Source organism: Nyctereutes procyonoides, unplaced genomic scaffold (genome assembly GCF_905146905.1).
Source record: "Nyctereutes procyonoides isolate TBG_1078 unplaced genomic scaffold, NYPRO_anot_genome, whole genome shotgun sequence".
NCBI classification, from domain to species: domain Eukaryota; kingdom Metazoa; phylum Chordata; class Mammalia; order Carnivora; family Canidae; genus Nyctereutes; species Nyctereutes procyonoides.
Genome location: NW_026575126.1, coordinates 40,888,319 through 40,916,310, shown reverse-complemented (window position 1 = coordinate 40,916,310; position 27,992 = coordinate 40,888,319). Strand labels below are relative to the sequence as shown.

The following is a 27,992-nucleotide window of genomic DNA, read 5'->3' as shown; positions in this document are numbered from 1 at the left end:
GCCCGTCGCCCTGACGCCCTGCTCCAAAGCCTACCCGCCTCCTTCTGACAGACGCGCGACGGCGAGCTGCGGAGGCGACCGTTCCTGCTGCGGCCGCCGCGGGTGCCGCGGGGACGGTGAGTCGCCTCGGCCACTGGAGACAGCTTCCGGCAGAGCCCCCTTTCCCCGCCCCTCCCCGGGCCCGCCGGGAGCAGGGCTGGACGCGCGCGGCCCTCGCGGGGAGGGGGATGACCTCGGACCGCTGAGCCCCCAGCCCCCGCCTGCGGCGCCTGCGCGGTGCATGTCGGGCACTGTGGTCTCCCCGACCCGCGGAGTGCTCCTGAGGCGCGCGGACGGACTACATCTCCCAGAGGCCTTTGGGCGGGCGGGGGGCGGTGTGCGCGCAAAGCCCCGCGGGGCTGAGGGTCTCGTCCTCCCGGCGCCCGGACCCCGGCCTGTCTTGGCGTCCGTTCGGCCTCGGGCGCCTGGCCTCCCGAGGTAAAGGCCCCAGGCGGCGGCTCAGCGCACCCGTCGCCTCCTCCCCTGGCACTGATGCGATCCAGAGCGGCCCTTGGGTTTTGACGTCGCCTGTCGCCGGGTTGGCCGCCCCCCCCCCCCGCGGGGCTGCGGTCACAGTTCGGCCAGGCTCGGGCGGGCGCCGGGTCGGTGCCTTGGGGCTGCCGGCGCGCTCCTCGGGGTCCCGCTGTCACCCTCCCACACCCCCTGTCGGGAGAGGTGGGGAACTAGCATCTCCCGCTTTCCACCGCGCTGTTTCCTGGAGGAATGGGGGTCGGGAGGAGGGTCCCGGGGAGAGAGGAGCCCCCGCTGAGCTCCTCGGTGACCTTGGCAGGCCCGAGGGGCCGCGCGCGTCTGCCTCCCCCGCCCGTCCCCGATCGCCGGGGCTGGCGGGGAGGCAGTGACCTGGCCTGGCTTCCGGCCCAGCTTCGTGCCGTCGAGGACCTTGGTGTCGTTGAACCCACGTCGTCGTCGAGCCTGGCTTTGGGCACTTGTTCGTGGGCGTGCGTTTCTGTTTTCCTCTAAATGTACCCAGGAGGCTTCTCAACAGGTGTCAGGTAAGGAGCTAGCGGCTCTCAGCGTCTCCAGTGTGGGTCTCGGATCCTCTGCCTTAGAATCACCAGGACCTTTGTTAAAGAGACCTGATTCCTGGGCAGCCCCCCCCCCCCCCCGCGGGTTCTGATTCAGCACTTATGGGTTGTGGCCAGGACTGTGTTTAATAAGCTCCCCAGATAATTCTCAGTCACATTTGGAGTTGAGTGCCTTTATCCTAAAGTGAAGAGGATGGAGGTCTTGAAGCATAGCATTTATACTAGTTTTGTGTGTAAAGTGGGACCTGCTGCTGGGCAGGCAGTACGTAGGTAGTGTGACCCCTCTCCTTGGCACTTTGTTACTTACCTCCCAGCCGACTTAAAAGTTGGGTGGGGAGAGCAGTGCCAGCTCTGCCTCGCCCACAGCCCCACATTTAAAAGCTGAGGAAACTGTATGTTGAATGCAATTAGACCACCACCTAGAATGTGCAACTTTTAACTGTATTTTGTCTCTTATCTAACCATCAGCAGTTCATTTTGTTTATGTGTGTAAGTGTGGACATCCGACTGTTTCCTTCCCAAATAATTACACATATAATTAAGTAGAGTCCTAGAATTTTTGCTTATTGATTTTTCACCAGTAGAAGCTCTGGGTATTGAAGAGTTCTCTCTGTCTCCCATCCCTGAGGAGCTGGAGGAGTTTGGAGGTTTTTCCATAGGATGGGCCTCTGGAACCAGGAAAGAGGTTTACATATGTTCTTAACAAAGAAACAGTAGGCCATGGCTCTAAAATCACTAAGAGCAGAAACATGGAATGCGTGATGTACAGTAATGCTGCAGGGAACAAAAATGTTTTGAGGGGCTGCTAATGAAATGTATCCCGGTAGTCAGATTAGGCCAGCAGATCACATTGACAATAAATGATACAAATCGTCAGCCTGCGGACTCCATGACTGCTCTTTACAGTTTGCCTGGTTTGAACCTGCTAGTTTGGTGTGGTTTCCCAAACCCCAGAGGAACAGGGCTGTGTAGCCCAGCTGACAAGCTTTGAGTCTCTGGGGCTGAGGAGCTGTTATGTAGGCACAAATACCAATCCCTAATCCTGTTCAGTTGTCTGAGATCCTGTAGAAATTCATCTCCAGCTTCAGCAACACTGTTCAAAGGTCATGCACATCCTTTTATTCATGGAGGACACAGGGAAATGTGGTAGAGTCGTGGCACCGTATACTTACGTCTCTGTCCTTGTGTGAAGGAAGCCTGTTATGCTGGTGAGAAGGCAGCATGCAGGGGTTACTCTGCATGCAGGCGTTGCTTGGCATGCAGGCGTTGCTCTGCGAATAATGTTGTCCCCTCATGGGGAGGAGAGCCAGGCTTACAGGGGTGGCACAACTACACAAAGGGATTTGGAAATGGAGTGTACAGAATGGGAATCTTCCAGTTTTTAGAACCCCACAGAGGGCTTCCGGCTCCTCATCTCTGCAGTCAGGACTCTCAGACACGTCTCCCCAGGAGGTGGTAGAGGCTGCTTTGCAACTTAGTGCTGCAGAGGAGAGGGGGCGCTTGGCCTGGGTCTGTGGCAAAGCCTCTCCCCCCTGAGAGGGCAGCCCACCCAGGGAGATGCAGGTCTGGTTGCCATAGAGCCTACTGACCAAGCACCTCTCCTGCTCCTGAGTTACCAAGTTCTGATGATGAAGGTGGGGTCCCCGGACCAGTACTGTCTAGACCTGGCAGAGCAGGCTGAGGCACTTCTGTTGCTTCCAAACTGTGTGACGAGCCATTTGCCCTCCCAGAGCCTCACTTGCTGCAACTATGATAAGTGAAAAGCAACACCCAAGTGAGACGAAGACCCGTATCCACTTGTGCTGGAAGATTAGGGTTCCCTCATGTTAGGTGAAGTAAAACCACACGAGGTAAGGAAGTCCAGTGACATACTGATTGTCTCCATAAAAGCAGTTGTGAGAAGTTTGGTAATATCAGATCAGTTTTCCAGAAAATGTTTCTCATCATCTTATTGATGCTCCTGATCTGTGGGTGCTGTGAGCCCCTTCATGGTCTGACCACTGGGTGGTTCTTACCACAAGGAGTTGTCATGAAGTCCAGTAAAAACTATGCGTGTGCTGGGTACATAATGTGTTCAATATGTTGATTCAGTCTGAATTCACATCTATTCCAGTGTCTGTGTTTTCCCTTGGAGGAGAAACCGAGGACAGGGCAGGCAGAGAAGGCTGGAAGGGTGTCCTGGGGTAGAGTTTGAGAATTCTACGCCTTTATTACTTTGGTAGGAAGTGAAACTTGTTGCAGTTATAATCAACATTAAAAGCAGCAGTTTTACAAGCTGGGGAAGCAGCGAGGAAGGCAGTTGTGTTTGCAGGGAGTGTTCTTCTAAGTGCCCCAGGCCCATTTGGTAGGGCCCTCACCTGTGCTCCGCCCTCGCAGGTCCGACAGCAGCCAGGAGGCCACACAGGCATCATCTCAAGGCTGTTAGTAAGTGAATTAGCAACGACGGCCAGATGCTGGCACAGCAGGGCTGAAGGGAGTGAGGCTGAGGAAAATGTGGCTGTGCCGCCCCATCGTGGAAAGTACTCCCCAGAGTTGACTGTGACTCATGAAAGGGGGTCTTCTGTCTGGATTTTTGGCCATAAACTAGGCACTTATCATCAGGAAGCCAGGGACTCCATCTCTGCTAAGGCGGTCTTCTGCCCCAGCGGCCGTGAGTGGTGGGTATTTGGGCTGGAAATAACATGGGAAACCTAGTTAGGCTAACCCCAGCCCTCCCTTATTCGATGTATCTGTGCCAGGGGCTGAGCAGGGCCTGCAGGGACACCAGTGGGGAAGCCCCCATTGTTTTCTAGGTGGGAGATGAGTGAAGTAAGGACGGAGTCATGGGGAAGGCTCAGGTTTGCTGGAAGAGCAGGGGTTGGAGGGTGGGGGTGTACATGTGTGGAGGTTGAGGAAAGGTCTGTGGAAGGTCCCTTGGTAGGAGTGGGGTTTGGTGGTTTGGAGAAGAGCGGATTGCAGTCTGGGTGGCTGCAGTAGAGTATAGTAGAGATGTGGAACATGGGGCCAAGTCTAGACTTTGGCCTTTAAAGCTTGAGCAGTAGGGATCCCTGGGTGGCGCAGCGGTTTGGCGCCTGCCTTTGGCCCAGGGCGCGATCCTGGAGACCCGGGATCGTATCCCACGTCGGGCTCCCGGTGCATGGAGCCTGCTTCTCTGTCTGCCCCTCTCTCTCTGTGACTAAAATAAATAAATAAATAAATATAAATATAAATAAATAAATCTTGAGCAGTAGATGAGAGAGTGGATTTGAGACCTTTTTGAACCATGGCTTTGGCAGGACTTGCTAATAGGTCAAGGTTTAAGGGCTAGAGAAAAGTCTGGAACACCTCTCAGACATCCATCTTGGTGGCCGGGGTAGTACTGCTAACAGCACCGAGCCTTTGGGGTGGGGGGAAGAGTTCCTGCCCAGAGTACCAGCCAGGCTGCATTACTTACCCACCCAGTCAGGCAATATTTGACGTGCTGCTTGGGGCCGTGGAGACACTGGCCCCAAACCCTGTCCCTGCCCTCCGGGAGCTGCCGATCTGGCCTGGGGAGGCTGGGCCCTTAACCACAGTGTTCTGTTTCCCCTCTGTTGTCCCAGGCCAGGAATCCCTGCCCTCCTTCCTGCAGGGCCCACCTGCTACCTGAAGCCTCCCCAGGGCCCTGACCCACAGACGCCCCTCTCTCACCTGCAGTGCCTGCGGTCATGGGTTCTCATTTGGATTTTGCCGAGTATCTTTTATAAATGCTTCTTAAATGTGAGCTGGCTTCCTAGCTGGATCTACAGTTCCCTGAAGGCAGGGGCCACAAGGTGAGTGACCTCCATACAGAGGCCCATGAAAAAATTTTTTTTAATTAATTAATTTATTTATGATAGAGAGAGAGAGAGAGGCAGAGACATAGGCAGAGGGAGAAGCAGGCTCCATGCACCGGGAGCCTGATGTGGGATTCGATCCCAGGTCTCCAGGATCGTGCCCTGGGCCAAAGGCAGGTGCCAAACCGCTGCGCCACCCGGGGATCCCGAGGCCCATGAAATTTTAACTGAATTAAGGAGTCAAGAATCTGAAGCCTTTTTAAACAGATAGTCACTTGAAAATAAACAAACTTGGATAGTGAAGGGTCTGCAGGATAAAACTGGCTTTTCCTAGGCCTGGAAAAACTCTGTACTGCTCTAGGCAAGGTGGCCCCTGTGACCACTTCTTAGCCCTTGGACTCTGGGGCTTTCTCTACTGCCTGAGCCTCGGGCCTGTGATTCTGTCCCTGTGTAGCCACGCTCAGGCCATATGTATCTTTGCGTGTGTTTACCTGCTTTGTCTGGAGAGCACACGGTCCACACCTTGGTCCAGTCAGACTGGCCAGAAAGAAAGCATGCACGCCGGAGGTGGGGGCTGAGAACTGAGGGTCCCCCAGGTCTAGCAGCCACCTACTGGCGTCAGGATCTTGGGACCCATGTTAGTGCACCAGGCATAGTGCAGGAAGTGGCCAGCGGGGGGACAATGGACAGCCTAATTTCCCACGCCCTCCATCTCACTCGGAGTAAAGTGGACATCTGTTAGTGGCCCGAGGACCTGATCCAAATCCCCTCAAGGGCCAGCCCCTCTTCCTTAGCGCCTCCTGCTCCATGGCACCCCAGCCCCCAACCCCCAGGGTTGTGTAGGCACACTCCAGGCCCCTGCACCCTACTCTCTCTGCCTGGTCCTTCTTTCCAGCGCTGCGCACGTGGCCTGTTCCATCTTGGCCGGAATGCTCCCCACTCTGAGAAACCCTTCCTGTTTGGAATCGCATCCCTGCAACACTGCCTTCCCCACTCATTTTTCCTCCACAGCGTGCGTCAGCATCTGGCGGACTACATACAGACCTGTTCCGTGTTCTCACCCCAGCTCCCCACAGATGTAAGCTCCACAAGATAGTGGTCTTTCCTGTCTTCAGGGCCTAGGTAGCGTTGGCTCAGCGGGTACTGGGTCCGTGTTGGGTAAAAGGGCGTACGGTGCCTGCCTTTCAGCCGTCCTGTCTCCTGGGGTCTGGGAGTGTAGTGTACGCGTGCCCCGGCGCTCCCTGGGGTGCAGGCTAATATGGAGTTGAATTCCCAAGTGAACATGCAGTAGGTAGCTTCTTTTTTTTTTTTTAATTTTTATTTACTTATGATAGTCAGAGAGAGAGGCAGAGACACAGGCAGAGGGAGAAGCAGGCTCCATGCACCGGGAGCCCGACGTGGGATTCGATCCCGGGTCTCCAGGATCGCGTCCTGGGCCAAAGGCAGGCGCTAAACCGCTGCGCCACCCAGGGATCCCGCAGTAGGTAGCTTCTAAAGTCAGCTGGCAGAGCAGACACTCAGGGGCCAGCTGCCTGGAAGTCCTTGAGTTGCCCGTGGACTCAGAGGTGTGCGGAACTGGGCCCACTGGGCCCCTGAGGAGATGGCATGCGTACTCCTGGGTCCTGTTCCCTTGCTCGAGCCCTTCCCTCACCAAGGGAAGGGGGCCTGGTTGGCTCATGTCACTTGCTTCTCTTTTTTTGTTCTGGGAGCAGTGAAATCCATGAAAACTCACACAGTGGAATTCCCGCTGTTGGGAGTGTGAGATCCTGCTTGAGCATAGTTTGGAGAATGTATGAGAAAAGAGACAGGGCTGAGACCTGAGACCAGTGCTTCTGATGGTGTGGGGCATGAGTCAGGACTCCTCCCTGCATCTCTGGGCCCGGCTCCCAGTCAGTGCAGCCGGGGGGTGGGCGCTGCTGGTCTTGCCCTCCACTGTCCCCAGCACGGCACCTTGCCTCTGGTGGGTGTTTAGTAAAAGAAGGGTCATGAATGTCACTTGAGACTTTGGACTTTGTGATTTCTAATGACGTTTCTGCCTGGAAGGTGATCTCCAGATGTATGAATCATAGAGAAGTCACACATGGCCATAAATAAGACAACCCCAGATAGAACATGAACTCCTGGGATCTCTGGGATACTTACATTACAGTATAATGTAAAATACTGATTAGATTTGTTCCTCACATGTCCCACAGCACTTCTGTTTGCACTCTTCCCTTTCTCCACTGTGGACATGTCGTCATGGACCCCGGCCCCACTTGCTCCCCTTGTCTGAGTGCCCCCGGCCACAGGGACGATTACACTGCAGAGCATAGCCCTGGACTGTTCTCTCGTCTCAGGATTTTTCCATTGGTCCTGCAACATAGCTTCTTACCGTGTGTTCTTTTTTTTTTCTTCTTCTTTTTTTTAAGATATTTGTTTATTTATGAGAGACGCAGGCAGAGGGAAAAGCAGGCTCCATGCAGGGAGGCTGATGTGGGACTCAATCCAGGCATTCCGGGATCACGCCCTGGGCCGAAGGCAGACGCTCAACTGCTGAGCCACCCAGGCGTCCCCCATGTGCTCTTTAGAAGGTTGTGTGGCAGCATCCAACCACTGCCGTGGTCTCCAGGAATAATTCCTAATCTGACATGTCTGCTGGTTTTTGGCTTTTTTCTTTTGACTGATGCCATCTAGGTGACTTCTAGGTGGCCTGGCACTGGTGAGGTTGCTGTATCCTGTTCTCCACCTAGCTGTTCTTGTTTAAAATAACTGAGAGAATGCTCTGTAACATGAAGAGTTTTAAATGATGTACAGATACTTCCCCACTGCTTGGGCGGGGGTACCTGGACAAGACCTGGCTACTGGCTAAGCTCCCCTCCTGAGCCATCGGCAAACACTACAGGGTTTGTGTCTAAAATAAGATTCTTCCAGCTGGGTGGCCAGGACTGTAGTGGCCACATGGCTGTGTTGCACGTAGGGCCTCGTGCTTTCACCTGGGTCAGAATGGTATGTCTTGATCTCAGATAACTAACTGAGTCAAATGGAATCAAGCCAAAGACTGCTTTGTGTCAGGCAGAGGTAAGGATTTTTTCTTTTCAGGGCTTCATTTTGATTGCCTAAATGATGGTTCTTTAGACTCATCATGCTTCTTTTTTTTTTTTTAATTTTTATTTATTTATGATAGTCACACAGAGAGAGAGAGACACACACACACAGGCAGAGGGAGAAGCAGGCTCCATGCACCGGGAGCCCAATGTGGGATTCGATCCTGGGTCTCCAGGATCACGCCCTGGGCCAAAGGCAGGCGCCAAACCGCTGCACCACCCAGGGATCTCACTCATCATGCTTCTAAAATGAGTTGGCCTTTGAGTTCCCAAGCGCTGTCTGCCCAGCAGGTGCAGATGACTTGTTTCTTTACTAGTGAGTGCAGCTATATGTATTTTACTCCCTGTGCTGCTCATTCTCCTCCTGTCTGTACTTCCTCCTCCTGTGTCCAGCTCCTGAGGCCCTCCTGCCTGGGAGGCAGCTCCCCCTGAAGGCAGAGGTGCATGTGGAGGCCTGTGCCACACCCCCAGCATACACACACAGCCCCCGCCTGCAGCACAGCTCTATAGCCTGGTCGTCCCTGTTTCATGTGTGTCTGCTGGGCTTTTCTTACCTGCCCTCCTCTGCCAAGTGACCTCATGCTGGCTCTCCAGGCAGGGTCTCCAAGGCCAGAACTACCTTGGATGGCCTTTATGTTCCAGCTTTTTACTGAAGTGCTGTGAGTTAAACCTGGTTTAGAGAACGGACTCCTGCTACCCGACTCATAGACCAATATAAAGACTGTAACACCACTTTAGGAGGGAAGGCTGGCAAATAGCCAGTTCTTGGGTTTGCTTCTTGGACTGTTGCTTTTCTCCTAGACAAAGCGAGATTACAGTCAGAGGCACCTTTCTGGACCAAGGAGGAATACACTTAAATTTAACCCAATTTAATGAGCCATTTTGGGGAAAGAGCCAATCAAAGGAGCTGCCCATCCTAGAAAAACTAGAAAACTACACAAACAACTTCTGTTTGTGTATAAACAAATGACCCGAAATCTTAACACCCATAGAAAACAATTAACATTTGGTGTGTTATACATATGTGAACATATACTTTTAAAGAAGAATCCCGGGCAGCTTGGGTGGCTCAGCAGTTTAGTGCCGCCTTCAGCCCAGGCTATGATCCTGGAGACCTGGGATCGAGTCCCATGTCGGGCTCCCTGCATAGAGCCTGCTTCTCCCTCTGCCTGCGTCTCTGCCTCTCTCTCTGTCTCTCATGATTAAATAAAATCTTTTTTTTTAAAAAAAAAAGTAAAATCCGTAAGTGTAAACACACTGGTTTTACAATGCAGTATCAAGATCGTCTTTCTACCTACAATAATGGGTCTATACCGTTTAGGGGGCCAAATACAGGTACATTATATAGGTAAACCAGATGGGTAACCAGTGTCTTTGGTGGGACGTAAGGCATCGGTACATACAAACTTTGCCTGTAAATCTTTGCTCACATGTTCACTTACCTCTAGGACAAATGTTTTGAAATGGAATTAATGAGTCGAACAGAACGTACAGATAGCAGAATTGTCCTCCAAAAGAAGTCGCACTAACCCACTCTGCTGCGGTCCTTGTGCTGGTGACACCTGGGGAGTCAGAGTGGTTTTCCCCGGGTTTTTGACAAGCATTCAGCCTGATGTAAATTGTTACTGTTGTCATTGTCACAGTTCCTAGAAATCTTACTTTCTAGTTTAGAACCATTCCCTGAGGCCTCTTCACCTTTTGATTTTGCTTCTGAGAGCAGTATATTTTCTCTTTAAAAATTGTACTTCCGGGATCCCTGGGTGGCGCAGCGGTTTAGCGCCTGCCTTTGGCCCAGGGCGCGATCCTGGAGACCCGGGATCGAGTCCCACGTCGGACTCCCGGTGCATGGAGCCTGCTTCTCCCTCTGCCTGTGTCTCTGCCTCTCTCTCTCTCTCTCTCTGTGACTATCATAAACAAATAAAAATTAAAAAAAAAAAAAAGATTTAAAAAAAAAAAATTGTACTTCCTTTTTCATGTTCTGCATGCGGCTCCATAAATACAAGGGATACAACCAAGAATTTGTGTTTATTGAACACTGTGTGGCAGCTCTCTGCTGTGTGCTCCTCACACACAGCCCCACTTAGGCCTCATGACGTTTCTGGAAAGCTGGGCAGCCAGATGGCTGGCATGGGACCGAGAACCAGGGCACCTGCAGGTGAGGTTTTGTGTCCTGTCAGCCTGAGCTGTGACCAGCGCACAAGCCTCCCTCTTAGGGCCACGGCTTGGGCTGGTGCAGTAGCTTCTTGGAGCCGTGACACAGATTGGGGGGGAGAGGGTGAGCGTGTGGGCCGGGTGGGATGAGAGAGGCAGATGGGAAAACCAGATCTGCTTTCTGCTCCTTTCTGTGTCTTAACTCTAGCTTGTTTTTGAAGTATTTGGAATTCCCACAGCATCAGATAAGCCCGTGTTCACGTGTAAAAATAAACAGTTCATAGCCAGCAGTGATGCTATCTGAGGGAGGGATTGTCTCTCCGTCCTGCCTCCATCAGTAAGAACAATGGAAAATGGACTGCGGGCAGGATTTCCCAGGCCCCTGGGGCGAGAACTTGGCAGCCCAAGGGGCTGCTCAGCGAACCCGAACCCGAACCCGTGGAGGCACCAGCACAGGCTGCAGGAAGCCAAGTCGGTGGGCTTTTTCAGTTACCGACCGCTTGTTGACATACCTGCAGCCTAACCAGCACCGTCTGTTGGTAACGATACTTGCATTCCTTCTTAATTAATAATCTGGAAATTTACTAGTCACAAGTAATTCCTGGCTATAGTGCATTTGAGAATTGCTAGAAAATTAGCACTTCTATTTCTCTTTGATTATTGGAATTAGGTCTGGCTGTATTTACTAGGAAACCCAAAGTAACCAACTGAAACAAATTTGTTTCTTTCTCACATAGAAGATATGGGAGGTGGTCCCTTCAGCCCTGGCGTGGTGTCTGTGATCTTCCAGGGTCTGGGCACCTTCCGCTGTCCTTAGTATGGCTTCCATGCCCAAGGTCACCTTGTGGTCAAGCACGGCTGTGGGAGCTGTCACACCTGTATTCCATGCAGTGGACAGGAGGGCAGGAGGACGAAGGGTCCATCTGGCCAGGGTAGCACCTTCCCATCAGTTCTTATGGTGCTGTGCTTATGACTCATTGGCCAGAGGTTAGTTGCATGGTCCCAGGTGACTGCAAGAAGGACTGGGAGTGTCTTAGCCAAGACCCTCTAGCCCTGAATAAAAATGGAGTGTTGTGCTCCAGGTAGGGAAACTGAGGTTCAGAGAAATTTAGTAGCTCGCCCAGGTCATACAGTCTGTCATGGTGGGCAGGATGCCAGTGAACGCTGTGCTCTCAAAACTTTATTGCTGGCCAGGAAAGGAAGTTGAAGACTTTGTTCCTGAAGACTGAGTGGTTGAGGGCGACGGGGGCTGGGGCGTGGGGGCATCGCTCAGGAGAGTGGGCAGGGGAGAGAGGAGGCCTGGGGCGCTCCTGTGGAGGTGCTGTGGGCTTCCTGGCCTGTGATCCTCATCCCGCGTATTGGCCCAGGTCCCTGTGGAGGTCCACAGTCTGTGTGCTCTGGTGGAGCAGCCCCTGTGGCCAGGAGCCTCTGAAGCAGTCGGACAGGGTGAGCATGGGCTCCAGGCGGTGACCTGGCCGCCCCCGCAAGTGCAGCCTCCTCGCCTCAGTCTGTGACTTATCACCGTCCAGCCACTGTTCCCATCCCCTCCTTTGCTGATTTCATTAACTCCACCTCCTCCTGGCTGGCTTGGGGAGATATTCCCTGACCCCCAGATCATGTCCAATTTTTTCTGTGCTTTCAGAGTTCCCCCCGCTTTCTGCACACTATGGGTTATACTTTGTAATTATGTTTGGCATTTTTGGTGTGATTATTTATTGCCTGTCTTCCCCTATTTGATTTTAAGCTTCTGGAAGTCAGGAACTATGCTCTCATTTCCTGCGATGCTACACAACTACCCCTGTGAACAGATGGGGGAGTTATTCCCAGGAGAAGCCCTGCCCCACCCTCCAAGGGCCTATGTTAAGTGGCCACCACATGGACTGTTCTTAAACCCACAACTGGGGACTTTGGGAGAACAGGACAGTATGTGGTGTTGCCCAGGAGGTCAGTGGCCATCCCTGGCAAGTAAGTCCCCCAGTCAGCGACACCTCATGTTGCCTGGTCCTTACATGGCTTATGCACGTCTGCGTCTCAGTTCTCACACAGCCTCGAGGTGGGATATGGGTGATGCAGTTGCATGTGAGCCAGGCCTCCTGTGAAGGGGCTCAGCAACCCAAGTGGGTTGTCCTTCCCCTTTCCTCTGGGTGGCCTCAGGGGACCCGAGAGGATGTTTGGCTTTTATTCTGGGCCTCCAGCCCTTCCTGAGCAGCGGGTGCCTGTCTGGTGTTCAGCATATGGGGGTCTGTAGGCAATGTAGAAAGCTGTTTTTTCAGTTTCCCCAACAAATACCAAAGTCCTACTCCCAGCCAGATGCCTGGAACCTGCGTCCTGGGGACTGAGAAGCCCCTCTGAGGCCAGCTGGCATCCTAGTGGTGTGACTGCTGGGAAGGTGAGTTCCTCTGGAGAGAGCCAGTGAGCAGGCCAGGCAGGCCACCCTGGCTCCAAGAAAGGTGGTCTTGCAGTTGCTGCTGCCTGGCTGCCACACTGCCCCCAGGGTCCTGGGGTGACACCCGAAACACCCTTGCCACGGCCTTTACCAACCGTGAAGTTGCCTGGGAGGAGAGATGGCCCTTAGGAGGATTGCTAGCATCTCTTCAGGAATCCCATGAAGCAGGTAGCCTCAAAGTGGCTATGTCAGATGAACTCTGCTGGGCTGGACCATTCAGGTGGGATGTGATTCCACGCCCCCAGACTCTGTGGGGAACACACACCAGGACCCCCATGAAGCTGCCATGGCAGAGGCCTTGGGTGCCGGTTTTTGTTTTTCCTTCCCGTTGGAAGTTGTTCATAATAAATGGTGACATCAGCAGGTGCTGTTTTGTCCCGTGTGCTTGTATGCCGGGTCTGGAGCTGATGCTCTGGGTATTTTGCACACAGTTTTTTTTTAAACCTTGCCCCCTTACCCCCACGGAGGTCGGCATGATTACCTCTGGTTACAAACTAAGGGACTCTGAGGCTCAGCGAGGTCACACAGCTACAAAGCGGTGAGCTGGCTCACAGCTGGGCTGATGCTTCCTTTCAAGGCAGGGCCGGGCTGCAGCCACAGCGCTCAGAGGCTCAGCCGGACAGTCCACCCTGGTCTCGGAGGCAGTGGAGCCCCTCGTGGCCTGCGGGGCTTCCTGTAGCACAGTGGGGCCGGAAGGTGATGGGTGCAGTCTCCTGGAGGCCTCGGGGGGCTCAGGGTCAGGACTCTAGGGCAGGGCTCAGATGCCGTTACAGTGCCCTTCTCCTCACGTGGGCCTCCACATCTGTGGTGCAGAAGCGGCGAGGAGTCTGACTCAAGGCAGCCGCAGCAGCTTGGGCTCATCGCTGCTCACTGCACCCACAGGTCTTATTTAAGAAAAAGCAGTAAAAGTGATTTACGGTATTAAATCATCTTGACCCTCAAGTGCACATCTCTCTGCTATTCTGTGTGATGAAACGTGATACATACATCGCACACACGGAGTAGGACAGGTGCCTCCAGGAAAGCATGTGCATGGTTGGTTGAATTGTGAGCTGAACTAGCTTTCTTGTGGAGCTCCAGATTTACTTGGACAACAGACACAAACTGTTATTCATGGTTGGGGCGTTAGTGGACATTCTCTTGAAAGTGGATAGTGAGCCCACCTCTTTGAGGAAAACAGCTGACTTTTGTAAACAGTGATAAATTTGTTAATCTGTTTGTGGCCGATGATAAAATTTGAACTTTGAAGTGAAAGTTAGACTTTTGGAAAACTTGTATCTGCCACTTCGAGCTTGACAGCTTCCTGATAGTTAAAGACTTTTCTGATGAGATTGGTGGTAATACTGGCCATGTGACTTGAGTGGGGGGAACATTATATAATAAGACACACCAGCACTGTTACATCTTCATAATTGGGGCTTATAAACCGTGAACCGATGTTCAGATGCCCCATGCGTTAGAAACCGTGCATGTGTAAAAGAGCCATTCCATATGCCACGTAGACCAATGAATTGTAGGAAGAATTCATTAAAGATGCAGATTCCATATGACAGCTAACCTTTGAGACACTACCGCTGTCAGGTTTGGATGTGGTGTACAGGAATGTCCACAGTTATAGACCTGAAAAAACTCTTCAGATGCCCCTCCCATTTCCAGCTGCTTATCTTTGGGAAGCTCGATTTTCTTCACGTATTTCAACCAAAACAAGGTAGCAGAGCAGATTGGGTGGAGGAGCAGACAGGAGAATCCAGCAGACTTCCCAGGAGTCAGAAATGAAAGAGTTGCAGAAATGGGAAACAATGTCAGCTGTCTCCTTATTACATTGTTTTGGAAGTTATTTTAACTATTTACGTTGACATGTTGAGTTTATGGATGTTTTTTAATGAATTAATAAATACTTTTTAAAAGTCCTCATTTTTAATTTCTAATATGGTAAATATTGATAGATATAACCTACAAAAACAAAACCTTTGTAGACTCCTCCATAATCGAGTGTAAGGGAGTCCCGACACCCAGAACACTGGGGAACTGCTGCTCTAGCAGGTCCTGGGGGGGGCTGATGACAGAAAGTCCTCCTTCCAGGCACTGCCCTCCGTGCCTCGGTCTGGCCTTCCTCCAGAAGCGGGTGTTGGTGCGTGGCCCTGGCAGGTCCTCTGGGGCAGCAGAGACGCTGGGGGCAGCAGGGTGGGTACCCCTTGGTGGTGTGCGGGACCATTCAGACTGCAGAATTGGGTTTGCAGCTGTAGCTGGGGCCAGGCCTTCCCAGCTCCCATGGGCAACCCGCCTGGGCCGCCTTAGGCCGCTGCCAGTTGGCCGAGCTTTGGATCAACAGCAGCTCCCAGCAATAAATGATGAATAGCTGGGAGCCGAGCAGAACACCAGAGGCATTTCCCAGGGCCCCGAAGTCTTTGCTTTTAACTCTTCTCTGGGATGTGGGAGACCCAGAGGAGAGCCGCTTAGATTGGCATGCCGGCAGTGGAGACCCCACGCCTCTCCTGTCACAGGGATCAAAGCTGCCCATCACTGCTCCCTTCTAAAATTGTATTCTTTTTTTTTTTTTTAAAGATTTTATTTATTCATGAGAGACAGAGAGAGAGTCAGAGACACAGGCAGAGGGAGAAGCAGGCTCCATGCAGGGAGCCCGATGTGGGACTCGATCCCGGGTCTCCAGGATCAGGCCCTGGGCCTGAAGGCGGTGCTAAACCGCTGAGCTACCCGGGCTGCCCCTAAAATTGTGTTCTTTTCAAAATTTTGGTTCTGCAAATAATGTGCAGATACCTTTTTGTTTAAAATATGTGTATGTGTAATGACAGCTTTACCTGTCTTGACTGTTGGCTGCCAAGCTTCAACCCCAGAGATGACTGTCTTGGTCTGGGTGTTTCTTCCCCATCTCTTTCCTTTATAAGCACACAGGGAAATATCCACACCTGGGTGGGTTTTGCTTTTAGGATGATGTAATAATTCACACGCCATACAATTCACCCTTTGAAAGTGCACAGTTCAGTGGCTTTAGTATGCTTGAAGAGCTGTGCCACTGTCTCATTCCAGAGCCTTGTCATCCCCCCAACGGACATGTGTTTTGACCCTAAGTGCTCTGCTTCCCTGCACAGTGAGTCTGCCAGGTGCTGGGCACATGTCATTGTCACTGCTCTCCATGTAGCATGGCCAGGAGTCAGGGGTTCCAGTGCCAGGTCCCAGGAAGAGTGAGGCTCAGGAAGGGTCAGTGACTCACTCAAGGCTACCAGCTTCAAGGCCAGGGATGACTCTGGAGCACCACACTCTCCACATATGCCCTGTTTTCCCATTAACTGGTGACTGACCTGGGGCAAATTTTTGTCCCTCTGTGAATGGGAGAAGGGGATGGGTTCCTGCCTTCCTGATTGCACATTGGAACACTTGTGTGCCCTGTCCTTAGAGCTGTCACTGTCCTCAGTAGCTGCTTAGAGTATTGTGCTGGGTGCAGACAGGGCCTGGGATTGGTGGGATGGGTGTAGGGGTGGGGGGCAATAAGGCAGTTTTGCTTGGCTTCATGGTCCCAAACCCTAAAACCATAGCAGACCCCTCATGATGTCACTTCTTCCTCACAGTTGGGGAAACTCACCTGGTCCCACCAGCTCAGAAGCAAAGGCTGCTCTGTGGGTGTGAAGCCTGATTATTTTCTGTGACATGGCTGAGGATGGAACCGGGTTTCCAATATTGGGGTGCAGAGCAGACATTTCCATTCTGCAGTGGGCCTGCCCTGAGTGCCAAGCAGGGCCAGGCTCTAGGGGCTGCTGGTCCAGCAGGTGGCACTCAGAATTCCACTGGACTGGGCAGCCCGGGTGGCTCAGCAGTTTGGCACCGCCTTCAGCCCAGGGCATGATCCTGGAGCCCCGGTATCGAGTCCCGCGTTGGGCTCCTTGCAGGGAGCCTGCTTCTCCCTCTGCCTCTGTCTCTGCTTCTTTCTCTCTCTGTCTCTCATGAATAAATAAATAAAATCTTAAAAAAAAAAAAAAGATTCTTGTCACCTCTTAAAAAAAAATTCCACTGGACTAAGGATAGGAGCTGTGGGCCACTTTGCAGAAAAGGGCCTGACCCTGTGTCTGGGACAACTGTGTCCTGCCCCCAGAGGCCCCCAGCACCTGCTGTCCTTGGGAAAGTGAGATGAGGTCACAGGGAGTCCATAGACGTGGAGACCGGTTTTGTCTCATTTTAGGGTGACTTGAATAATTCCATTCTACATAAAACCATGTGTTGGTCATGGGTGCAGGGGCCAGATTAGGCCTCACATGGCCCCATTGTCTCTCCCAGTGGCCTGCCCTTGCCTCTCTCTTGCCAGAGACCACTCAGGACCGTCTCTCCAGGGCATATCACCCCCTGTCCCTTGGGGCTCTCCTGAGTCTGTCCTTAGCTCCCCAGGGCCTTACTGTTCCCTATGGCAGGCTCTGGCCCTTTCCATTCTGAAGATTTTCTGGCTCATGTCAAGGAACAGGCCTGTGCTGTGAATTCTAGAGAAAAGCTGCAGGCTCAGGATATATATTGGAGTCTGTGGCAGCTTCTCAAGAGTCTTGAACCTTCTCTCAGCCACCTGGCCCACACTGCCTCCCTGCCTTGGCAACGGTCAGGACTGTTGCTTGTAGGTCAGTGTCATCCTGAAAATGCACTGAAGGGACATTGATCTCTCAATTTGATCCTTGAGGCTCCTGTGACCAGGTGCCATCCAGTAACCTAACCTCCGCTCTTCACACATTTCCAGATACTGCTTAGTTTCTTTCTTAAAAAATATTTTATTTAGGGACACCTGGGTGGCTCAGCAGTTGGGTATCTGCCTTTGACTCAGGGCATGATCCCAGGGTCCAGGATTGAGTCCTGTGTCAGGCTCCTGCGGAGAGTCTGCTTCCCCCTCTGCCTGTGTCTCTGCCTCTCCGATGAATAAATAAATAAAATCTTTAAAAAATATATTTTATTTGTTTATTTGAGAGAGTGCACAAGCAGAGGGGACAGGGAGAGGGAGAAGCAGGTTCCTCACTGAGGAGGGAGCCCGATGTGGGGCTAGATCCCAGGACCCTGGGACCATGACCTGAGCTAAAGGCAGGTGCTTAACCGTCTGAGCCGCCCAGGCACCCGATACTGCTTAGTTTCAATGCAGACTTCCAGCCTCTGGAAAGCAGCTGTCTCCCAAAGGCCAGTGGCTTCTAATGTAGGAGCTGTTGGGACTGGGGCAGTGGCATATCACTTTTATCCAGGACTAAGTGGGAAATTCCGCAGCATCCCCACACTGCTAGAAAACAGGAATTTAAGGCTCAGAGAAATCTTTGAAAACACCTAAAATGGGATCCCTGGGTGGCGCAGCGGTTTGGCGCCTGCCTTTGGCCCAGGGCGCGATCCTGGAGACCCGGGATCGAATCCCACGTCGGGCTCCCGGTGCATGGAGCCTGCTTCTCCCTCTGCCTGTGTCTCTCCCTCTCTCTCTCTCTCTCTCTCTCTCTCTCTCTCTCTGTAGCTATCATAAATAAATTAAAAAAAAAAAAAAAAAAAGAAAACACCTAAAATGCTGATTGGGAGGCCACATGCCCCTGGGTGTGATGTGAGCTGCATTAGTAGGGCTGCCCCGTAGGGCTGAGGACAGTTTGCATCCAGAGCAAGCACCCCGGGGGTGTCAGGATGAGTAGTTCTCTAGGTCTGCTCAGTACCATCTCGGGGACTTCTGCAATCCTGAGGCGTGTATGGGGGGGGGGGCGGGGAGTCTCTGGCCAGTGTGCCTGCACTGTTACACCACGGCATGAGAATCTCATCTAAGAATTCTCTTTCTCGGGGCACCTGGGTGGCTCAGTGTTAGTCGAGCGTCTGCCTTCAGCTCAGGTCATGATCCTGGGGTCCTGGGATCCAGCCCCAGGTCGTCGGCTCCCTGCTGAGCAGGGAGCCTGCTTCTCCCTCTGCCTCTGTATTCTCTCTCTCTCTCTCAAATAAAATCTTTAAAAAAGGTTTTTTTCCTTCCTTCTTGTGTAATGTGCTATGGCTCAGAGAGAGCACCTCTGCTCCTGTGTGGAGTGGGGGGCTCACGCCCCGGCGTCCTGGGAGCCCTGTGTCTGCGCTCACACCGCATGCTGCTGGCTCAGCACCTTGCTGGCCAGCGAGCTGCTGAGTGGTGGGCTGCATCTCTGGTTTGGAGAACCAGGCCTGCCCACACCTTTTCATCCACAGAATCCAGAGGGCGCAACAGGATGTACAGTGTAAAGGCCTCTGGGCCCCAAGGCAGCCTGGTCAGTATGGTAAACTGGTGGGGGTTTTCAGGCGATGCGCTGTTTCTTCACAGATCATATCTAAGAGGCGGAACGGGAGGCCGAGAGGCCTGTGTTGGGTTTCTGGGGCTGCACGCGGACTTCACCCAGTTCCCAGAACCGCGGGCCCCCTTTTCTGTGGGGAGCTGCATCCCTCAGAGGCTTGGGGCTTGCAGCCCCTCCCGTAGCTTCTATCAGTGATGCTCCAGCCAGCGCGGCAGTGTTGCCAGGGGGCAAGCTCAGATTCCACGGTTGCATTTGTAGTGTCATTTGAGCGGGGTGCATTTTTATTGGAAAACTGTTTTGTGGGCAGCCCGGGTGGCAGCAGTTTAGCGCCACCTTCAGCCCAGGGCCTGATCCTGGAGTCCCAGGCTGCTTCTCCCTCTGCGTCTCTCATGAATAAATAAAATCTTTTTAAAAAATAGGAAAACTGCTTTGTTTTTGGACATGTGATCTTTTTTTTTAAGATTTTATTTATTTATCCATGAGAGACACACAGGCAGAGGGAGAAGCAGGCTCCTCGCATGGAGCCCAATGCGGGACTCTGTCCTGGATCCGGGGATCACGACCTGAGCCAAAGGCAGACACCCAACTGCTGAGCCACCCAGGCGTTCCCATGTGATCTTTTTTTAAAGATCATAGCATTCTTACAGTTTGTATCGCACCTTAGACAATGTAGTTTTGTGGCAGGCACCAACATAAATATGAAACATTGTAGTTTTATATTTATTGGGAGGCACTGGGGGAGTTGGGAATTGAATCCCTGTAAAATTCCCAATGACAGCCCCAGTGGCTCAGTGGTTTATCGCCACCTTCAGCCCAGGGACTGATCCTGGAGTCCCAGGATTGAGTCCCATGTCAGGCTCCCTGCAGGGGGCCTGCTTCTCCTTCTGCCTGTGTCTCTCATGGATAAATAAATAAAATCTTAAAAAAAAAAAAAAAGTTCCCAATCCATTCTTCAGAAACTCTCCTTCATACTGGTGGGTCCTGCCCCCAGCCTCTGCCACAGTCCCTGGCTCCAGAAGGCAGCTGGAGGATGGGCACGAGGTGGAGGGCAGGGGGAGACCGCCCGAGATTGGGTGTGGAAACAGGTGGTGGTACAGCCGAGGCTGAGCGGAAGCGGCCCTGTGGCAGGCAGCAGTGGGTAGAGGACGGCCCGGAGTCGGGTGGGTGCCAGGCTTGTCCTGTCATTATGATGCCAGAACTCCAGTGGAATCTGGATGTGATGGAAACAGAGGAACTAGCTGTGATGTTGAAGAAACAGGCCATGCTTGTGTCCTCAGAGGGTGGCGCTAGTGCTGTGTCCCCTCTGGACACAGGGTCCTGGAGGACCCCGACTAGTTCGGCTCTCCTCGCCCCAGAAAATGCTCCAGTGACTCACCAAGCGCAGTGCACCTTTTGTGGCCAGATCCCTGGTGAGCTGGGACTACCAGACAGACAGTGGGGCCACCCCGGCGGCATCCCAGAGGCTTGTAGGGTGGGATCAGTGGCAGGTGCTGGCCCATGCATGTTCTAAGACTTCGGTGGGCTGCAGGACAAGCCTCTTGAGGAAAGCTGTCTCTTTCTGCCACCAGGAGGGCGCCTGGCGGGCTGCCCAGGATCTCCAGGCCCAGCACACACAGCCAGGCCTGCCTGGAAGGGGACTTTGTGTGATGTCCTTTAGAGGCTCTGTGGCTTCCCTTTCTTTCCCGTGCACTGTTTTTTTATTTTTTATTTTTTTAAACATTTTATTTATTCATGAGAGACACAGAGAGGCAGAGACACAGGCAGAGGGAGAAGCAGGCTCCATGCAGGAAGCCTGACGCGGGACTCGATCCTGGGACCCCAGGGTCACGCCCTGAGCCAAAGGCAAACGCCCAACCATTGAGCCACTCAGGTGTCCCGCCCGTGCACTATTTAAATTCACCGGCAGGCAAAGGTGGGTGGGAGTGTCACGTTGGAGTCCTAGACTCAGCTCTACCTTTTATGTGCCACGTGACCTGGGTAAATCCCATCTTTTCTTGGCTTTCAGGTCTTTGAAGGATATTATAAGTAGCAACTCAGAAGAGCAGGTCATAATATAGAAGCACTTGGGAAGTAGTTCCACTTCATGGTGGTCGAAGCAATAGGTAACCAAGTGTCATTTTAATGTTACAAATTAGTGATATCAATAGTTTTGTACCAAGTAAATTGCGGTCATCCTCCCCAAAGGCACAAATGGCCATACATCTTTGACCTAATCTTTTCACTTCTGGCAATTTTAACCAAAGGAAATAATCCAAGAAAGGGAAAGAGCATTAGCCAGAGGTTTTCCCTGTTTGTTATGAAAGTAACAACAAGCATTCCAAATGCCTTAATAAGGGTGGTCAGGTAAACGGTGATGGGCCCATTTCAGGGAATATTAAAATTGATGGTCATGGGGTCTTGCAAGATGGACAGAATATATAGGACACCACGTTAAAACTGTCACATAAAAATACAAAGGGCTGCACGCAGACTGGCAGGGACGTGCAGGGAGAGTGGCTGCATTAAGGTGGGGAGATTGGGCAACTTTGTTGTTTTTTAATGAGTTTTGACATATAATCCACCTACCATATGATTTTCCCATTTAAAGTAGTATGCAATTCACTGGTTTTTAATATATTCACAGAATTATGCTACCATCATTACAGCCAGTTTTGGCTCATTTTCATCATCCCGAAAGGAAACCGTGTTTGTCCCTCTGTCCGCCCGCTCCCCCCCGCCCCCAAGCCCACATAACAACCTCGAGTATGCTGTCTCCGGCTTTGTCTGCTCTGGGCGCCGTGTAAGGACTCGCACGTAGGGAACCTATTATGTCCGGTCTCTGTCACTCACGGTCGTGTTTTTCCGGGTCTATCCAGGCTGCAGCAGGCTCGTTCCCGGTCGTGGCGGGGAACGTCTCCACTGCAGGCCTACATCTGCGGTTCATCCCTTTATCAGTGGTGGGACATCTCAGTTGTTGACGCTTCTGGACTATCATGAATGATGCTGCTGTGAACATTCACGGACAGGATCTTGTGTGGTTTTCAGTTGTTTTCAGTTCTTGTGGGTGCACAGGTAGGAGTGGAATGACTGGGTCCCATGGTAGCTGTGTGTGGCCCTCTCCTCTGCCTAATATGTTTTACTCACTAGCCATTCTAGTGGATGCCAAATGTACCTGTGTGTGGTTTTTTTTTTAAGATTTTATTTATTTATTCATGAGACACAGAGAGGGAGAGAGAGGCAGAGACACAGGGAGAGGGAGAAGTAGGCTCCATGCAGGGAGCCCGATGCGGGACTCGATCCCGGGACTCCAGGATCACGCCCTGGGCTGAAGGCAGGCGCTCAACCGCTGAGCCACGCAGGGATCCCATCATTGTGGTTTTGGTTCGCATTTCCTTTTGGTTAAATGTTTAGCTTCTTTTTATGTGCTTATTGGGCATTTGTTTTTATCTTTGGAGAAATGTGTATTCAGAGCTTTTGATATTTTTTTTTAAAGATTTTATTTATTCATTCATAGACACAGAGAGAGAGGCAGAGACACAGGCAGAGGGAGAAGCAGGCCCCATGCAGGGAGCCCGACGTGGGACTCGATCCCAGGTCTCCAGGATCACACCCCAGGCTGCAGGCGGCGCCAAACCGCTGCGCCACCGGGGCTGCCCGCTTTTGATATTTTTTAATCGGGTTGTCTTTTTTTTTTTGTTTGTTTGTTTTTTTTTTAATTTTTATTTATTTATGATAGTCACAGAGAGAGAGAGAGAGAGAGGGGCAGAGGGAGAGGGAGAAGCAGGCTCCATGCACCGGGAGCCCGATGTGGGATTCGATCCCGGGTCTCCAGGATCGCGCCCTGGGCCAAAGGCAGGCGCCAAACCGCTGCGCCACCCAGGGATCCCCTCGGGTTGTCTTTTTGTTAATGAGTTAAGAGTTCTTTATGTAGATATTTTAAATACAAGTTTTTCAGCAGATCTATAAAAATTTTCTGTTCTGTGAGCCGTCTTTCCACTTACTTGTTGGTGCTCCTTGAAGCCCAAGGTTTTAATTTTACTGACATCCAGTTTATGTTGCTTGGACTTGGTCTCTTGGGCCCTGCCACTGATCTGTGCCTTTTTTTTTTTTAAGATTTTATTTATTTGACAGAGTGCTCACAAGTAGGGGGAGCTGCAGGGAGAGGGAGAAGCAGGCCCCCAGCTGAGCAGGGAGGCCAAGGTGGGATTTAATCACCAGGATTCTGGGATTCTGACCTGAGCTGAAGGCAGATGCTCAACCTGTTGAGCCCCCAGGTGCCCCTGATCAGTGACATTTGTACTGACTCCACGTTCCTTTTGCCCTGGTAGGGTTCTGAACTTCACGCTGGTGGGCTCTCAGGCTAGTAGAGCTGCTATCACTGTGTGTTTCTCTGTAACGCTGAGAATTCTTTCTAGCTCATATTTTTTTTTAAGATTTATTTATTTATGTTACAGAGAGGCGGGGGGCGGGGGCAAAGACACAGGAGAAGGGAGAAGCAGGCTCCATGCAGGGAGCCCGACGTGGGACTTGATCCTGGGATTCCAGGATCGCACCCTGGGCCAAAGGCAGGCGCTAAACCGCTGAGCCACCCAGGGATCACCTAATTCATATTATTTTTTAAAAAATAATCAAACTTTACTTCAAAATGCTACTAATTTCTAACCTTTTATGCTGAATAGAGTAAGAGGAAGTGCCTTGCTATAGGAGACAGGATGCTGATCCAGAGCAGGAAGGGCCTCTGGTTTCCTCCTCCCCCAGGACCCAGTGGCAGGTGCTCAGGGAGCCTTGGGAGAGAGGTGAGGGAGGGGGTTCAGTCTGCATCTTCCTTCCCACCCTAGCTCCACAAAAACCAGGGCAGAGGCCCCATGTGCACAGCTGGCTGGGGAGAAGCCCGTTCTTTCTTTCTGCAGTCCGGGCGGGCTGTGAGGGCTGGTAGGAGCGTGGTGCAGACAGGACTCAGCCGTGGCCGTGAGAGGAGGGGGAGCTGAGGATTGCCACCGTGCCGGTGGGGGAACAGCCACACGGGGTAGGGAGTGTGGCTGCGGCTGTTGCCCTGCTGCTGAGCCTCTGCCTGTCGTTCTCCCCCAGAACAGCTCCCCAGAGCCCTGTGTGTCCACCCAGGCCAGCCGTGGAAGGAGCCTCCCCCTTCTGAGCACCTGGGATTTGAGGTAAAGAGTCTCCCAGTCCCTCTCCCACGAGCAAGCTATGGTGCTCTGGCACGGAGGCGGCCAGCTGCCCTGGGGGGAGGGTCCGCCTCACCCACTTCTGTCCTCGCAGGGCACCCTTGCCTCCTGCCTTTGACATGGGAAGCGCGGGTGATGGTGGACGGTGGCGGCTCTGGGCCTGGTTATCCTCGGGGATGGTGGGACATCTCCAGGGCATAGATGGAGCCCACTCTGCTGAAGGAATCCATCCCTGTCCTCGACCCCCCTGCCCCTCCAGAGCGCAGAGACTGATGTGGAGGTGTAAAAGGCCACCTGAGCTGCTGCGAGGGCGGGTTGGTACACGTACGGGAGGAGCCACAGGAGGCTGCGTGCGGGGAGGACAGTCACAGACCCGAGCCTGATCGGCACGCAGGGCTGGGAGCTTAGTTCATGTCCTGGCTTTCCTTCCAGGTCCAGAAGCAGCAAAGATGTCCAATGAGCCACCCCCTCCATATCCTGGAGGCCCCACAGCCCCACTTCTGGAGGAGAAGAGCGGAGCCCCCCCTCCCCCAGGTAGGGTTCGGTGTTCCTGATGGTCCTGTCCCTTGTGGCTTGCCTGTCCAGCTCATAGAAGCCGGCACCTGGGGCAGCCCTCCCCCAGCCCTGCAGCCACTGCCCTCTGAGCTCCCTTTCCCTGCCTTCTCTGTCCAGGCCGCACCTCGCCAGCTGTGATGCAGCCCCCTCCGGGCATGTCCATGCCCCCTGCAGACATTGGCCCCCCACCCTATGAGCCACCGGGTCACCCAATGCCTCAGCCCGGCTTCATCCCCCCCCATGTGAATGCAGATGGCACCTACATGTCTCCAGGTAAGTAGGAAGGGGGGCTCACGGGTCTGTCTGCCTAACACCCAGCACATTCCCTGGGCTGCCATCCAGCCTTCACCGTGTGCCGGTGGTCTTCCTGCACAGGGTTCTCTCAGGGGTGGGGACTGACTGGGTGTGGACGGGGGACATGGGAAGGTGTCCTAGAGCCAAGCAGTGCTGTGCAGGCACCGTGAGCGAGCACATGAGCTGTGGGCCTTACTGGGAGGGGGGCTAGCTCCTGGGAAAGCCCCTCAGGCCCAGTGGCAGGTGCTGACTCATGGCTGATAAGGGGGCCTCTCCCTGCCAGGATCCTGAGTCCATGGTGGGGGGGGGGGCTGGGCTCCTGCTCACCCAGTTCTTCAGGACTTCTCAGGCCAGATAAAGGCCCAGGGCTCTCGCACAGGTGACCCCACATGAAGTGGGCCAGTTCCTGGTATTTCAGTGCAGGATCTGGTGACACTGGTGGGTCCGAAAGCCCTGAGTGCACAAGGAGGGCTGGGCTGCCGAGAGGCAAGGCTGTCCATCCTGTGGTTGAGGTCCTTGTTGGAACACAGTGCCTGGTCCCCTGCGTATCAGAGGCAAGGAGCAAACATACCCAGCTGAGACCAAAGAGAGAGGCGGCAGCCTTCTCAGCTCTGCTGTGTCTCGCTGGGCCAAGTAGCTTCTCAGTCTTGGTCCTCACAGGGTGGGGAGCAGGAAGGGCTGGGAGTATGTACATCATCACCTGGCCCAGGGCCTGCTCCCAGAGGCCCCCCTCATGAGGCCTCCCCTGGGGTTGGGGGGGGCCTCAGGCCTATGGGGCAAGTGGTAAGCCAGTAACTTGTCTTCACTGTCTTCTCTGCTCTTCCAGGTTTCTACCCTCCTCCAGGCCCCCACCCACCCATGGGCTACTATCCACCAGGGCCCTACCCACCGGGGCCGTACCCTGGCCCTGGGGGCCATACTGCCACAGTCCTGGTTCCTTCAGGGGCTGCCACCACGGTGACAGTACTACAAGGAGAGATCTTTGAGGGCGCCCCTGTACAGACGGTGTGTCCCCACTGCCAGCAGGCCATCACCACCAAGATCTCCTATGAGATCGGGCTGATGAATTTTGTGCTGGGCTTCTTCTGCTGCTTCATGGGGTAGGTGGTACGGGTGCTTGGGGTGGGGCCGTGCCCACCTGCCACTGAGCTGGGGTAGGCCTATGTGCCCCCAGTGCCCTCTCAGCCAATCTCTCTGTCTCCGATTCAGGTGTGACCTGGGCTGCTGCTTGATCCCTTGTCTCATCAACGACTTCAAGGATGTGACGCACACATGCCCCAGCTGCAAAGCCTACATCTACACGTACAAGCGCCTGTGCTAACGGAGCCAGGACTGGACTCCCTGCTGTCAGTCTGGCCCCCTGTGCTTTTGCTCCCCTTGCTCAGTGGCTTGCTTCCCTGCTCCCACTTGGGGGTGGAAGCCGTCCCACCAGTCCCCTGGAAGTCTTGTCCTCTTTGGCTTGCCCTTCCCTGAGCATCGGACTCTTCTGGCAAAAATTCTGTTGGATTTAAGGCCAAGGGTCAGCAGGTGGCAGGGGGATAGCACAGAGCCTGTGTGTTGCTGGTTTGCTTGATGTTTGTGATCAGGACGAGAAGCTGGGAAGGGTCTCCTCACTCCATTTCTGGACGGAGCATAGATTTGGTCCTAACTGTCCCTGGGACCAGAAGCAGTCAGAGCAGACCTGGGGCCTGCAGTGGGGCTGTACCTGTAGCCACAGTGATTTCTCATCTGCTGGGCCAAAAGTGGGAAAATGGACCAAAGCAGGACAGGGTCCTCAGGCCTGGCTTTATTTCTGGGGTGCTAGAGGTGGGTATGATGATTAGAAGGAATGACTCTGGCCCTCAGAACTCTAGAACTCTCAACACTCTATCCAAGGGCCTGGGAGTCCCCTGGGTAAGGTAGAGCGATCAGCACACCTGCAGATCATGGGCTGGGTGCTGAGGCCCTGGCTCGCCAAGAAGAGACTTGCCTCTGGCACCCCCTGCCCAGCTCCCTTTCTGGCCTGCCCTCTACAAACCCCCATCTTGGCTAGGGCCAGGAGGAGTGCCCAGGAGCCTAGCCCATCTGTCTGTACCATGTCCTTGCTGTACCTACTGGGCGTCGGCAAGACCTTGCCCAGTGGCCGGTGTGTCCCAAATAGGACTGGAGAGGACAGAGAGAAGGGGCCTCCTTGCAAGCACACACAGATTTGTAGTGTGCTCTCCATGTATCCTCTTCCCAGCAAATGCTGGGCCCTTTGCCCTTGCTGACTTGCTGTCACTGTGCTTGTTTCAACAGCAGGTACTGCAGCAGGAGCAGCTGTCAGGCACTGGACTGGGACAGGCTGGGGACAAGAAAGGAGCAGCCACAAGTGGCGGACGTGCCTTGGTGGACATCTGCCCTGGGCCTGAGCCCACACTGTATTTACTGAATGGTTTGTCTGTGAACTTGCTTATGTGGACCGCTGTATCCTGCTGCCACCCCTCTCCTGGTTTCGCACTGCCACTGCATGGCCTTCTGTCACTGTGAATCATGGCTGGTCTCAGTTTGTAGTTTCTCATTAAATTGGCCCTCTCACTCCCCTGCCCTGGGCCTCTCGCTCTCTTGCCTGGCTTCCTTCTTTGAGGGGAAAAAGGGAGGGGGGCTAGAAGTGGTCTAGGGGCTGGGGCTTGAGTCCTCAGGGTCTTCGTGCTTCTGCTATACTGACTGCCCAGGGGTGACGCCAAAACCCAGTGTAGACCAGCCCCAGGTTCTAGCTGGGACCAGACTGGGGTAGGAGTTGACTTCATTGCACTATAAGGTTACCTTCCTATCTCTGACACTGATTTCACCCATCTCCATGCCATGGTCTCTGCCCACACAATCTGCAGGCTGGAGTCCCCCTGGCTTGAGCTCTGGGTCATCCTACCCTGTAGGCAAATACCCTTTTCCCCCTTAAGCCAGACACAGCCACTGGGGCTGGGGTTTCTGGTCTGAAAGCAGCCAGTCGGCCCCCCTGGTTCTGAGCCAGCTCCACCCCCATCCTCATCTGAACTGTGAAAATGGGTAGGCTGGGTCAGCAGTAGGAAGACAAAGTTTTCCCTGCCATTTAACCCTTTTCTGAATAAAACTTTTGCAGATCCTCAATATATTAAACAAGAAACAGCTTCCTATCAATAAAAATATTTAAGTTTG

The 27,992-nt window shown here is 53.2% G+C and overlaps 1 protein-coding gene across 6 annotated transcripts; it reads left to right on the top strand.

The window, feature by feature from the left end:
- The first annotated feature begins 27 nt into the window (after positions 1-27).
- CDIP1 (cell death inducing p53 target 1) lies at positions 28-27,992 on the top strand. Of its 6 annotated transcripts, none has more exons than XM_055340460.1 (7): positions 28-116; positions 922-1,052; positions 23,896-23,975; positions 24,423-24,524; positions 24,663-24,818; positions 25,666-25,939; positions 26,049-27,992. In XM_055340460.1, the coding sequence occupies exons 4-7, from the start codon at positions 24,440-24,442 to the stop codon at positions 26,158-26,160; spliced, it is 627 nt and encodes a 208-aa protein (XP_055196435.1). In that variant the 5' UTR covers positions 28-116; positions 922-1,052; positions 23,896-23,975; positions 24,423-24,439; the 3' UTR covers positions 26,161-27,992. The 6 variants fall into 6 exon arrangements, with proteins under 6 accessions (XP_055196435.1, XP_055196439.1, XP_055196437.1 ...); XM_055340464.1 differs by lacking the exon at positions 922-1,052 and having other exon boundaries at positions 45-116; positions 26,049-26,185; positions 27,120-27,992; XM_055340462.1 differs by lacking the exon at positions 922-1,052 and having other exon boundaries at positions 45-116; positions 26,049-26,185; positions 27,117-27,992.

What these genes read in the sequence shown, in the direction of transcription:
- CDIP1 (XM_055340460.1), top strand. Translation starts at nt 24,440, where the DNA reads ATGTCCAATGAGCCACCCCCTCCATATCCTGGAGGCCCCACAGCCCCA. An exon ending in CGGAGCCCCCCCTCCCCCAG is followed by an intron (nt 24,525 to 24,662) that starts GTAGGGTTCGGT and finishes TTCTCTGTCCAG; the next exon opens with GCCGCACCTCGCCAGCTGTG. An exon ending in TTCTTCTGCTGCTTCATGGG is followed by an intron (nt 25,940 to 26,048) that starts GTAGGTGGTACG and finishes TCTCCGATTCAG; the next exon opens with GTGTGACCTGGGCTGCTGCT.